Raw genomic sequence first — 13856 nt, forward strand, 5'->3', positions numbered from 1 at the left:
TTTAAAGCTCCCTCGAAGAAAGTGATTAGGCAACATGCAGTTTTTATAGATGTATTCCCTGATACCAGAGACATTCTTTTACATGTGTGTTTGTTGAGTTCTCTGTTTAATATGTAGCCTGTTTTTAAAGACGCATGCTGGCAAGTATTGCCCCTTTAATCCCAGAACAAAGGTATACTATTCAGTTTGAACTGTGAATCGGTTCTATTGAATTGTTCAAACGAACCTTTAGTAAGAAACCGACTCCTACTCGTTTAGGAGGCGGGCAGGTACCGACAGCGGTGAGAGGATTCACCTGTTCAACAGCTACCTGAGACCAACATGTCTGGGTTCGACAGCAACCCTTTCGTCCATCCAGTCGACGTGAACCCTTTCCAGGTAAAGAGCAACAGCACTGAATAATTACACCTTCATTAAACAGCGACAGAGTCTCGTTCATAACCGTCAAACTCTCCGAGCGAAACCTGTTGAAGTTCAGGCTTCAGTAGCCCCGCCTTCTTTCTAGGTTTGTTTAGATTGACAGCCAATTTGACCAACCAGATTTGACTAAGCTTTAACCTAACGCAATGACGAAATGGAGACGTTGGAGGAAGAGTGTTTTATTAACAACACACCTAGGTTGAGTCTCAAATCGCTTCTTACGTCCTTTGTAGTGCACTACGTAAATTAAAAATATTGGCTTCTGCACCCAATCATTGCTTACTATGTCTGATATATAGAAGTTATATTGAACAATAAGCTTTACGACTACACAGTTCTAATATTTGCTGTACTATGTGGTTGCAGAAGCGCCAGTTTCATGACTGTGCAGTGCACTAGCTACATAGGGGGTAGGGAGCAGTTTGAGAATCGACACTAGTGCTGTTATTAAATAATAAAGAAGTAATATACGTTTCGTCGCTACATTTCAGTGTGAATTAAATATGTAATGGTCTCAAATGCCTTCAGTGCGGTGCCTAAAGGCTTTTTAATATTCTAGCGCTTTTATAGCACATTTTTGATGCTGTGGGCTCATTTCGTGACTATCTGGAGTATTGAGATGTGGCCAATGTGGAGGACAATTCTCTAGTGTTTTTACTGCTTCAACACCATAATGTAATTACAGTTATATTGACGGTTAGTAACTATAAATATAGTTATCATTTATTATAGTTATGCAGTACTTGGTAGTACATGGGAGATGTTTCACTTTAAATAGGTTAGAAGTAAACTAGAACCAGAAAATTAAACTCACGTTAGTACATGTTTTTATACTTTTATTTACGCCGAAACCTTCACTAACACGTTGTATGTTTACCTTGTTTGATATTAAAATATGTACGTTGGGTTTTGTATTTACCACATAAAATATATATCTAAATGAAGCTCTCAATATGCACTATTGGGGGGGGGGCTGATGAGGTCTCGCCCCTCGCTGCCGTTGTATGTTTAGCTGAACCTATGTGTGCTTTTACGTCCTTTACACCTTTATTTGCCACACAAAAAATGGAAATTTCTTTTTTTAATTCATCCGAGAACTTACATTTACGTTTTGGAATAGCTGCTCGAGATGAGGGTAGGTACATGAGCTTTGCCTGACGTAAACAAGTGCAGACTGACCAATTAAATGTTTACAGAGAAGGTTATCGACCAATAACGGTAGCTCTACAGTCAGACCGTCCAATCCGATTTTAGACTACTTCACCACGCCCCCTTCTCACTCAAGCGAACCAATCGGAGTAGGGGAGGGCGGGACTAGTTTGTGAACGAAACTCGAAGTTCTATGTAAGCTCTAGAAAAACAAAATCCCGGACGTTTGTGAAATTCCGCCCGTACATTTATTTAAGTCTAAAAAAGAGGACATGTCCGGGTAAAAGAGGACGTCTGGTCACCCTACACTATTTGCCATGACGTTAAACTGGCCTCCTTGTTATAGACTTATTTTATTAGCTATACTAGCCAAATAGTGAATTTGTACAGTCTGTACTTTCTACAAACTATTCTGATGTGAGTGAATGTGTGTGAGAATGAATGTGTGTGTGTGTGTGTCCAGATATGGATAGTCACACTGTCCTGGGGGAACCCCCCTCGTGCCATATGCAGTCCTCCAGGTGGACTCACCAGTGTGTGTTGATTGAAGTGTTTATTGTAAAGCGTCCTTGGGTGTCTAGAAAGGCACCATATGTGTGTAACTAAAATAAACAATTGACTATCCTTCAATGATCAGGACACCCACCCACCCCCATCACTGTCACAACAGAGCAGGTATTATTAGAGTGTTAGATCGTTCTCTGCGCTGCAGTGACCCTGACGTGGTGGTGCTGTGTTAGTGTGTGCTGTGTAGTAGTGTGTAGTAGTGTGCTGGTATGAGTGGATCCGACACAGCAGTTTTGCTGAAGTTTTTAAACACCTCACCACCATTTTTAAACATATGAGAAGAGTCCACCAACCACAAATATCCAGCCAACAGCATCCTGTGGGCAGTGACCTGTGTCCAATGATGCAGGTAACTAACACTGTCCCAATAATGCCTGCTCTGTGGGGGTCCTTATTGTTGAAAGGGGGCTAACAAAGCTTGCAGATGGAGTACAGCGTTTAACTGGAGAACTCCATAGTGCATTTACAGGGTCAGTGGAGCTGATAAAATGAACAGCTAATGTAGAACAAATGTTTACATTGATGGCATCATTTTAAGCTGCATTAATATTAACACCATCATAAGTACTTTTGTTTTACACTTCGTTAATTGGAATGGTGTAATATCTTTTTTTCTACAAGGATCCGTCAGTCACTCAGGTGACGACCACTGGCACAGAGGGGCTACAGGAGTTCAACCCTTTCTCAGCCAGGGCTTTGGTGAGTCTCACAACATTGACACTTCACTGCCCTGAAGTGATAGTGATATTTGATGGCCAATGACAAAAAGTAGAGAGTCATATTTTCGATTGTAGATTTTAATTAATTTTGAAAAAAAAAAACATGCTGTGGGAGTAAACAAAATACATGAATATAAAGATGGATGGTGCAAGAAAGTTATGAAACTTGGGAAGAGGATGAGTTTAGGGTGATATTTCAGGCACAAAATGCTTGGAAATGGAACCATTAGGGTGTAGAATAAACGAGCCCTTGCATCAATACCATATGTGATATCATGACGTACAAACATCTTAATGTTGAAATTCTGTTGTCTGATTCAGTCGGTTTAAAATGAAACATGGTGAATCTGTGGGTTATTTGACCTCTGAAGGCAGTATTGTTTTGTCAATGTCAGGCCAAAGGAAGATAAAAGTTATAATAACTGACATGTAGCAATTAAAGGGGGAAATGTAAAAAAATTCAAATATTTATGGCAGTGTGGTGTATGTGGTTTTAACAGCCTCTTTCAGTTAGGTGTGAACAATATGCAAAACACTCTCGCTCTCTCTCTCTCTCTCTCTCTCTCAAGGATGACCTCAGTGGACCAACCATACCTGTTTCAGCTCCCTCTCAGCCTGCTGTCCTGCAGCCCACTGTGGAGCCCAGTCCTCGGGTCAGTTCAGCTCAGTGTGAATTAAAAGAGTACATCATGCAGCTCATAATGAGCCACACACACACACACCACTGTGACAGTGTCAATGTCAGCTGCAGGGGTCTAAGGCCTGTATGAATATTAAAGTTGGAGCAGGTAATTTTGTAGAAAGCTAGTTTTTGAAAACCTGCCACTCCCAATGACATGAACACACACCGCCGACTACAGTAAGAGGAGGCCCTCATCCATGTGACCTTATGAACGATGAGCTACAGTAAAGTGAATGTGTGTTGCCGTAACTGTGTGTGTTGTGTAGGCTGTTGCTGCGGCTGCACAGGAGGAGCTCCGGAAGCAGCAGGAGGAGCTGGAGAAGAAAGCAGCAGAACTGCAGCGAAAAGAGGAGGAGCTCCACAACAGGGACACATCCAGAGGTCAGCAGAGTAAAACTATACAAATAGAAATACAACTACAACGAGATAAGATATTGTCTCCTTTGAGGTGATAAATATGGCAGAGTAATAACTAAACATTTATAAAACAGGCAAAGAAAACAACTGGCCTCCGCTGCCCAAGTTCCTCCCAATAAAGCCATGCTTCTACCAGGACTTCAACGAGGAAATTCCTGTGGATTATCAAAAAATTTGCAAGAGGATGTACTACCTCTGGATGTGTAAGTACATGTGTTATTTTCCTGAGTACAAACCGAATTCCAAAAAAGTTTGGACACTAAACAAATTGTGAATAAAAACTGAACGCTATGATGTGGAGACGGCAAATGTCAGTATTTTATTTGTAATAGAACATGGATGACAGATCAAAAGTTTAATCTGAGTAAATGTAACATTTTAAAGGAAAAATATGTTGATTCAAAATTTCACAGTGTCAACAAATCCCAAAAAAGTTGGGACAAGTAGCAATAAGTGGCTGGAAAAAGGAAATTGAGCATATAACGAACAGCTGGAAGACCAATTAACACTAATTAGGTCAATTGACAACATGATTGGGTGTAAAAAGAGCTTCTCAGAGTGTCAGTGTCTCTCTGAAGCCAAGATGGTAAGAGGATCACCAATTCCACCATTGTTGCGCAGAAAGATAGTGCAGCGATACCAGAATGGTGTTACCCAGCGTAAAATAGCAAAGACTTTTAAGTAATCATCATCAACCGTGCATAACATCATCAAAAGATTCAGAGAATCTGGAACAATTGCTGTGCGTAAAGGTCAAGGCCGTAAAACTCTACTGGATGCTCGTGATCTCCGGGCCCTTAAATGTCACTGCACCTCAAACAGGAATGCCACTGTTAAGGAAATAACAGAATGGGCTCAGGATTACTTCCAGAAAGCATTGTCTGTGAACACAATCCACCGTGCCATCCGCCGTTGCCAGCTGAATCTCTACAGTGCAAAGAGGAAGCCATTTCTAAGCAAGCTCCACAAGCTCAGACGTTTGCACTGGGCCAGGGGTCTTTTAAAATGGAGTGTGGCAAAATGGAAGACTGTTCTGTGGTCAGATGAGTCACGATTTGAAGTTCTTTATGGAACACTGGGACGCCATGTCATCTGGACCAGAGAGGACAAGGATGACCCAAGTTGTTATCAAGTTGTTATCAAGTTATTACCCAAGTTGTTCAGAAGCCTGCATCACTGATGGTATGGGGTTGCATGAGTGCTTGTGGCATGGGCAGCTTGCATGTCTGGAAAGGCACCATTAATGCAGAGAACTATGTTCAGGTTCTAGAACAACATATGCTCCCATCTAGACGTCATCTCTTTCAGGGAAGACCCTGTATTTTTCAACAAGATAATGCCAGACCACATTCTGCAGCAATCACAACATCATGGCTACGTAGGAGAAGGATCCGGGGACTGAAATGGCCAGCCTGCAGTCCAGATCTTTCACCTATAGAGAACATTTGGTGCTTCATAAAGAGGAAGGTGCAACAAAGAAGGCCCAAAAGCGATTGAACAGTTAGAGGCCTGTATTAGACATGAATGGGAGAGCATTCCTATTTCTAAACTTGAGAAACTGGTCTCCTCTGTCCCCAGACGTCTGAGTGTTGTAACAAGAAGGGGGGATGCCACACAGTGGTAAAAAATGGCCTTGTCCCAACTTTTTTGGGATTTGTTGACGCCATGAAATTTTGAAACAACATATTTTTCCCTTAAAATGATACATTCTCTCAGTTTAAACTTTTGATCTGTGGTTTGTGTTCTATTCTGAATAAATTATTAGATGTTGGCACCTCCACATCATTGCATTTGGTTTTTATTCACAATTTGTTTAGTGTCACAACTTTTTTGGAATCCGGTTTGTACATCACATCCTGAACACAGATCAGCCATCATAAAGATATTGTAGTATATTTTATTATTATTATTATTATTTTTGGGTCCAGAATAATAAACTAAACTTTGAAAGACAAAAATGATTTAGTTCTTTAATAGTATATATTTTTCTGTCATCTGGTCTGTAGATCACTGCGTGACACTGTTCCTGAACGTGCTGGCCTGTATGGCCTACTTCATCGCGGACGCTCAGTTTGGAGTAGACTTCGGCCTCTCCATCCTCTGGTTTCTTCTCTTCAGCCCTGGAGCTTTTCTCTGCTGGTACAGACCTGTCTACAAGGCCTTCAGGTGAGTATCACACACAAATAAATTGGTTCTGAAATCATATCTACGCATTCTGTCTTCTTAGACTGAATGACACACGTCGAGTTCGGTGTAGCGAGTTTGCTTTAGTAGTTTGTTCTGGAGCAACAAGGCTAATGAAATTAAAGCATACCTCAATCTCACTCGAATCAAAAAATAATTTCACAAAGAACTGCTTATATGTCTCTTATGATGGTTGATGTACTGTTATCTGTAATAAATGAGATATTGCACAACTAAAAACCTGAGTAGTAAACAATGTAGTTTGTGTATGTTTGCATTTGACAAACACTCTTAAACTTAGCTACTTATGATTTAATCGTGTAACACATGTAGCCTTATGGCCTAATGTAGCCTTATTAATCTTGCCCAGTGACATGTAATTGTACGGCAGTATTGATTCTTGCCCATGTGTGGATTTGGACCCCAATAAGCTGCTAGGACTTGGAAAGAACATTCATTCATTCATTCATTATCTGTAAGCGCTTATCCAGTTCAGGGTCGCGGTGGGTCCAGAGCCTACCTGGAATCATTGGGCACAAGGCGGGAATACACCCTGGAGGGGGCGCCAGTCCTTCACAGGGCTTATAAAGAAAGAACAGTGAAAGACACAGACTAACATTGTCACAAACTAACACTTAAGTAATTCACTGAAAAGGATTGTAATCTTCATTCAAACGTCTTGTTCTCTAAACAGGTCAGACAGCTCCTTCAGCTTCTTCTTTTTCTTCTTCATCTTCTCTTTCCAAGTCGTAGTCTACGTCATTCAGAGTGTTGGAATCCCTAAGTGGGGAAACAGGTTAGTTAATGTGCTTTTATTTGGTCATATTCTTGCTCAGGGTTTTTCAGCTTGTGCAGGTATGCAGTGTGTGTGTGTGTGTGTGTGCTAGTGTTTGAGCTAGTGTTAGGTGTGAGCATTTTTTGGTTGTCTTTCATGCATAACTCTGTTGACATGTGCTCTTCTGCTGTGAATGTGAGCTTGTTTTGTTTCTCTTTGAATCTATTAGTTTAAGTTTGCCATTTGTTTGATTATAACTGCTATACGCTGCTTGTTTTTTAGCGGCTGGATCTCCTCCATCTCAATGTTAGGAACCAGCAAGGCAGTTGCTGTGTTTATGATGGTTGTGGCGGGGTTCTTCACGGTTAATGCAGTGTTGGCCATCACTTTGCTGAAAATGGTGAGTTACTCTATTACAGAAATGATTGTGAATTTTTTTAATGAAAGTATGAATGTTATAATTGAGGCCTACGTTTTGGCCTGTGGCAGCTCAGCCTTTGGTTAGACTTTCACCCCGGGACCTCCCTTTTCTGCAGGTCCACTCTAAGTACAGACGGACAGGAGCGAGTTTCCAAAAGGCCCAGCAGGAGTTCTCTCAGGGTGTCGTCACCAACAACACCTTCCAGACCGCTGCGTCATCCGCGGCCGCCTCTGCAGTTCAGGGAGCCTTCCGGTAAACTGGAGCTGACTTGCTCATTCAGAGCCCAGGGAGGTGTTTCACAAAGATAGGTTTCTCAGTCAACTTATTAACACAAGCCAAACTGAAGATAGGAATAACCATTAAACGTTGATCTACGGGACAGGCTTGAATTTGGGCTAAGTCTAGTTCTGCTTGAAGCGTTCCTTTAAGCTCCTGGTTAACTGAGATATCTTGCTTTGTGAGACACTGTCCTGCACTAATCCTCCAAAACAACTACTACTCTGCCTTGGATTCTACGGAGTGTTTCAGCAGTTTGTACTTGATCCAGTTGCTGCAGAAATGCACTCGGGTAGTTAATGAAGGAGCATCACATTAAAGCTCAGTGGATGCTTTTCACACTCCCGTAATTCACACAGCAGAAGTCATAGTAGACACGATCAGCAGTGATATTTCTCAGTTGTTGAATATATTTACGTTAAGAACTTTCTCAATATTATTCTCCAAAGGTTTCGTTTAAAATAGCAGTTTTATTTTCAGAAAGGAGCAAGGCTCAATGAGGCTCAACTTTTAACCCCATTGCTGCAAGTAGTGCGACTTTATAGAATGTAAATTTAGTCTTGGACAAAGAGACAGAATGTGACTCTGTTATCTAACTGTGGCCTGGCTGCAGAGGTTACCGCATGTGGTGGTTTCCCTGAATGTATTGATGCTGCTCTATGGCACACAGTTACAGTTACTTCAAAATAATTGTGCCACACCAAAAAAAGATAAGACCAAGAACAATGCACAATCATTGTTATTATTGCTATTATAATTGTTACATTAAAAATGGGGTCCTCTAGATGCTCATTCATGAAGTCAGTCCTGCTGTAGTGTTTTTATACTGTGACCTTGTCCTCTGTGATGAATGCAGAAGTGGGAAAAGTGGCCAGACTGTGGGGGGAAATGGTGTTGGAGTTTTCTAAATAAGAATGTTTTTAAAAATATAAATGAAGACTTTTTCTCTCAATTTTTTGAAAGTCTTTCACAAACGCCACGTTAAATCACAGCATTGTGGAGTGCGTCAGTTTGTCAAAGGAGGAGAATATAATTGTTGTGTTACCAACACCTTGAAATGCCCCATAATCTTACTGCATTAACATTTACTAAAGCTGACAATGTTTGTGTTTATCCTTTTGACTTTCCAAATATTACAGCACTGATGGCTGTTACATTCCTCCGAGTGAGAGCACAGCCACTTTTACCTTTCCTCATATACACTGTGCTTCTGGGAGTGAGAGACACTTTCTAAAGTTTAATACTAGACTAAAAGGGCTTTATTTTGTATTTTTATTTTTTGCGGTCGGGGCTTATTATTAAAGACAAATGGCTAAATGAAGTACAACTGTAAGAAATGTTATGTTCCTATTGGAGGTGATGCCTTGTTAAGGTAGGTTTTATAAAAGGAGGGAATGCCTTTTAAAAGACAGCTCAGATAAAAAAAAAAAAGTGGCTAAGTATAGATCCATCGTCCTAAATCTCTCCAAAATGCTGTAACTGTTGATAAAAGCTCGGTTATTTTTAATGTTACTATTATTTAATATATTAAATTTGTCTAAATATTTGCATGTTTTTTAATTAAAAATTTACATTTTAAAACTGGCCGAATTCCACTGCCACACAGGGGTGATGTTACACTGAAGATCATCACTCATGAGGCTCCAGGGTGCTGACTGACATAAACATCCATAAACATTTACAAAGGCTTGGTCCAAAAGCTGTCGTTTGTGGATTTCACTTTAAAAAGCGTCATCACAGCTGCCACCTTTTGGACTAAATGTTTCTGTAGGTTTATTAAGTGTGTCGTAAAAGGCTCGTCGTGTCGTGTCGTGTAGCCTTATGAGTGACAACAGTCATACAGTGATGTCTCAGCAGCGTGGGTCGTTGCAGGAAGCCAAACTAATTAAAGCGCCCCTAGTCACAGAATATCTTAAGATGGATAGGGTTTTTTTGGGGTTTTTTTTTTAATGAGCTGCTGCATCATGGTGTGTAATGATTAAGTAGGTCATGGATATACGGATAGGTCTTGTATCTGTGTAGAAAATATAGTAAAATAAATCCTAATAAGTTTGTTGCACATTTGAAACAAGGAATGTAAAAAACTGATGCTGCTTTTTTTGCGAAATGTGAGAACTGAAAGATTTTCTTAAGTTTTGGGTTTTTTTTCTTCCCGCATCACAATAAACTACAATATCCTGAAAATCTTGATCAGAATCAGATTGACGCTGGAGAGTCTGCGGCACTAGGTTCGGTTTACCGTCTGTTATAATGTAAAGTTAGTGATTGCTGTTTGAAGTTTTTCTTTTGAATGGAGCCATCCCTCACTCTTTTGTTTTGTTTTCATTGTTTCTTTCTCGGCACCGTTTTTAAACTCAACAATCTTGTCAGTGTTCTGGAGCAATACGTAATGAACAAAGGCATATATCCTGTATTTATAATGAAGTTTGATTATGTTTCTAACGTGGAATGGGATGTTTTATGTTTAGATGTTATTTAATGTTAATGCTATGTTAGTTCATCTGTTACCAAACATACTCAAGGGGTGAAAGTGCAGTTAATTAAATGTATGTTATTAAATTTGCTGAAATGTTTTCATTCTTTGGATGCACTTTCCTTTGTCTTTGTCTTTCTTATGAAAGGTACTGATATATATTTACTTCCCCTTTGCTGCAGTAATAGCCTCTACACTTCTGTGGGACATGACTTTATTTGAACAGCAGTGGGCAGTATTCCCTTTCAAATACGTCTCAGATTTCCAAAACCTCAGATGGCTTTGTTCTCCCCAACCTTTTTTCCATCTGCGTGTTAGAGATGTTAGAGTTCTGTTGGAAAATCCATTCAGATGTTGTCCAGTTCCTCTAGGTCAGTCCCTTCTTATCTATCTATAAAACACAGTGTTTTAATGTCTATCACACACACACACACACACACACACACACACACATACATATATATATATAAGAAATTATTATATATTTTTTTAAATATTAACAGGGATTCTCAGTCTTTCTGTTTCTCTTTCTTACACACTCTCACTCTCTTTCTTTCCCTGTCTCTTTTTGTGAGTCTCTCTCTCTGTGTCGCACTATTTCTCTCTGTCTCTCTCTGTGCTCTGTCACTCTCTCTCTCCCCACTCAGACCCCCTGGTGTCTTCACTTCAGAGGCGTTTTATGTGTATGTTTGTGTGTTCCTCCCTCTCTGTCTCTCTCTCTCTGCACTGTGACAGACACACACTCACCCAAGAGGAACACAAAGCTGACAGCATCTCCACCATGAAAGATGTAGCCATTAGTGTTCTCCTGTCAGCTCTGTTTTCTCCCCATTCAAGCCCCTCTTGATTTATTTACTTGTTTATTTGTGAAATGAGTGAGACAGAGTGAGATCTTATACATGACTTATACATGACCAGGAGGATCAGGCCACATGCTGCATTAGAAATCACAAAACACACTTGTTTCCAGCTCCCTGAATTTCCTGTCTCTCTTTTTTTTATTCCTATTTATTCATCGCCAATTTCACCTGTTGACTAGGACTTCCCCAATCAAAGACCATGCCACACAGCTTGGCGGGAGCGTGAGAGCAAACACATGCTTCCTCAGAGACATGTGAAGTCAACTGTCGCTTCTTTGCAAACTGCTGCTATCACACTTAGAGGAGCATGCTAACTGCCCAGATCTGCTATGTCAGCTAACAGGCTCCTGTGTGGGCTAGTAGTGTGCTTGTGGTGTGGAGTGTAGGAGGACAGTCCCACCCCCACAGAGAGAGTGAGGCCAGTTGCTCTTCTCTCTTGGACTCCTGGCCTCAGATGCGTGATTTCCTAATGTGGGCTTTCTGTTGAAGATTGTACTCGGACAGTGCTAGAGAAGTGTGTGTTCAAGTTCGTTAAAAGAAAAAACCAGTGATGTTAATTGTCTTAAAGACCACTGGGTATATTAAAAAGACAGTTTGCAATCTGTTACAGTCTCTGGTCTTGATAGATTTCCAGGCGTTATTTATTTATGAGCCCATTTATAATCCATCCAAGGCCTTTCAGTTTATATAACCCACTTGGATCATTCAGAACCGCCTTAGAAAAACACTCAACAAAACAGATTAGTGTCACCTGTGCCTTTTGGATGTGTTAATAATCAGTGAAATGTTCCCTCTGATGAATGTTTAAGCACTGGCAGATTGCAGGGATAGCACCAGGCCCACATTGCAGCAGGAAAACTGGCTGGATTAGTAAATTGCGCAGAAAGGACAAGTGTCCCCTCGCGCCAGACCACGGTATAACTCTAAAACAATTGTGCGCATGTTGTTTTTGCAGCATTGTTTTTTCAAAACAAATGACAGACTCTTTAACCTGTTGAAGTCAAATAGCAAGTCCCACCGTCAGTTTCAGTGCGACTGTAATGATGCCCTCGTCCCTGACCCCCTCTTAATCATTGTTCCATTTCTGTATTATCTCAGATGATGTTTGCTTGATGACCCTGGCTATGATCATGCTAAAGTAATAAAAATATATATATATATATAATGAATATTTAATAACTACAATTTGCCACATGAAAATTCATTCATTCATTATCTGTAAGCGCTTATCCAGTTCAGGGTCGCGGTGGGTCCAGAGCCTACCTGGAATCACTGGGCGCAAGGCGGGTATACACCCTGGAGGGGGCGCTAATCCTTCACAGGGCAACTCACACACTCACACCTATGGACACTTTTGAGTCGCCAATCCACCTACCAACGTGTGTTTTTGGACTGTGGGAGGAAACTGGAGCACCCGGAGGAAACCCACGCGAACACAGGAAGAACACACCACACTCCTCACAGACAGTCACCCGGAGGAAACCCACTCAGACACAGGGAGAACACACCACACTCCTCACAGACAGTCACCCGGAGGAAACCCACGCAGACACAGGGAAAACACACCACACTCCTCACAGACAGTCACCCGGAGCAGGACTCGAACCCACAACCTTCAGGTCCCTGTAGCTGTGTGTCTGCGACACTACCTGCTGCAATTAAATACAGAAATATTCTGTGTCCCTCTATTATCCTTGACATGAAAAACACTCAGTCAAAAAGTGTCATGTTCACTGCGACATATTTTTTAAAAGTTACCGAAGAGTTTAACTGAAGCTGATTAAAGCTTGATATATTTATGATCATATAAACGGGGTTATATGATCCTGTGGTTTTGTTTTTGCTGCAGCACTATATTGAAAATTGCATGTTTTTACACATCACAGTGATCAGATTACTTATATTAACATTGGTCACAGAGGCCATGGTAATCTGTGAAAAGCACCACACTTTTAAACAAGAGTCTGGTTATGACTAGGACCTGCTGAGTGCTTTGTGCCGAAAACAAATCATTGTTGGTCCTGGTTTATTTGTCTGACTGAGATGCATTATCCCCAGGAGTAAGGACAAAGCCTATAAATGGCAACCTTGATATATCTTAGTAGTTCTAACTGTAAAGTAGCTGCCTGCTTTATGGCAAACTCTTATCGACCCCCTAACACCAATATCCAGTAATACTCTAATGACCACTGGATCAGGAACACCAACCATGTTCCTACGCTCACGGTCTAACGTACTATTCTTTAACCCCTTCGTCCTGATCAGGGCAGCAGTGGGTCTAGAGCTGAATCAAAGGACGAAAGACAGGAGCACACCCAGTCCCTGACGCACCGAAGCTGTAACAACTTGTGTACACAGACACGGCCTCATGGAGTCTGGGGAATGAACTGAGAACATAGTTTCTCTCACTCTTCTCTTCACTGTCTTTCTCTCCTTTCTTTTTTCTTTTATCTCATTCCCTTTCCTTTCTTTGTCTCATTCTCTCATGTTTTGTTTCATTCTCTCTCTCTCTCTCTTTTCATTTCATTTCCTCAGTCTCTTTCTCTTGATCTTCCTCTGATTCTTATATTCCTTCAATTCCTCTCTCTCTCTCTCTCTCTCTCACATGCTCCTTAACTTCCTCTCTCTGTTCCCTGACGTTTCTCTCTCACATACTCAAACCCTGTGTTCTCTATTTTCTCTGCTTTTCTCATCTTTCTCTCTCTTTGCTCTCACTCTTTCTCCTTCTCTCTTTTTTTTTCCCTTTCTCTGTCTCACTTTTCCCTTCCCTCCCCCTCTCCCCCCCTTGCCGGTGTGTACTGGTTGTTCATGGCCGCGTGTCACTGTGCATCTGTCGCTCCTGCCTCTGCTCCCCCGCCACGTCCCAAATCAAATGAATCAGCTGCTTATTATGCGCACTCACACTTTAATATC

General features: G+C 41.1%; 1 protein-coding gene across 2 annotated transcripts; it reads left to right on the forward strand.

Annotated features, from left to right (window-relative positions):
- The first annotated feature begins 249 nt into the window (after positions 1-249).
- scamp2l (secretory carrier membrane protein 2, like) lies at positions 250-10168 on the forward strand. 2 transcript variants are annotated; one of them, XM_066648232.1, is made up of 9 exons: positions 250-378; positions 2758-2835; positions 3425-3508; positions 3804-3918; positions 4029-4157; positions 5961-6120; positions 6833-6934; positions 7196-7313; positions 7450-10168. In XM_066648232.1, the coding sequence occupies exons 1-9, from the start codon at positions 322-324 to the stop codon at positions 7588-7590; spliced, it is 984 nt and encodes a 327-aa protein (XP_066504329.1). In that variant the 5' UTR covers positions 250-321; the 3' UTR covers positions 7591-10168. The 2 variants fall into 2 exon arrangements, with proteins under 2 accessions (XP_066504329.1, XP_066504330.1); XM_066648233.1 differs by lacking the exon at positions 6833-6934.
- The last annotated feature ends 3688 nt before the right edge of the window (positions 10169-13856 follow it).

Source organism: Hoplias malabaricus, chromosome 16, assembly GCF_029633855.1.
Source record: "Hoplias malabaricus isolate fHopMal1 chromosome 16, fHopMal1.hap1, whole genome shotgun sequence".
NCBI classification, from domain to species: Eukaryota; Metazoa; Chordata; class Actinopteri; order Characiformes; family Erythrinidae; genus Hoplias; species Hoplias malabaricus.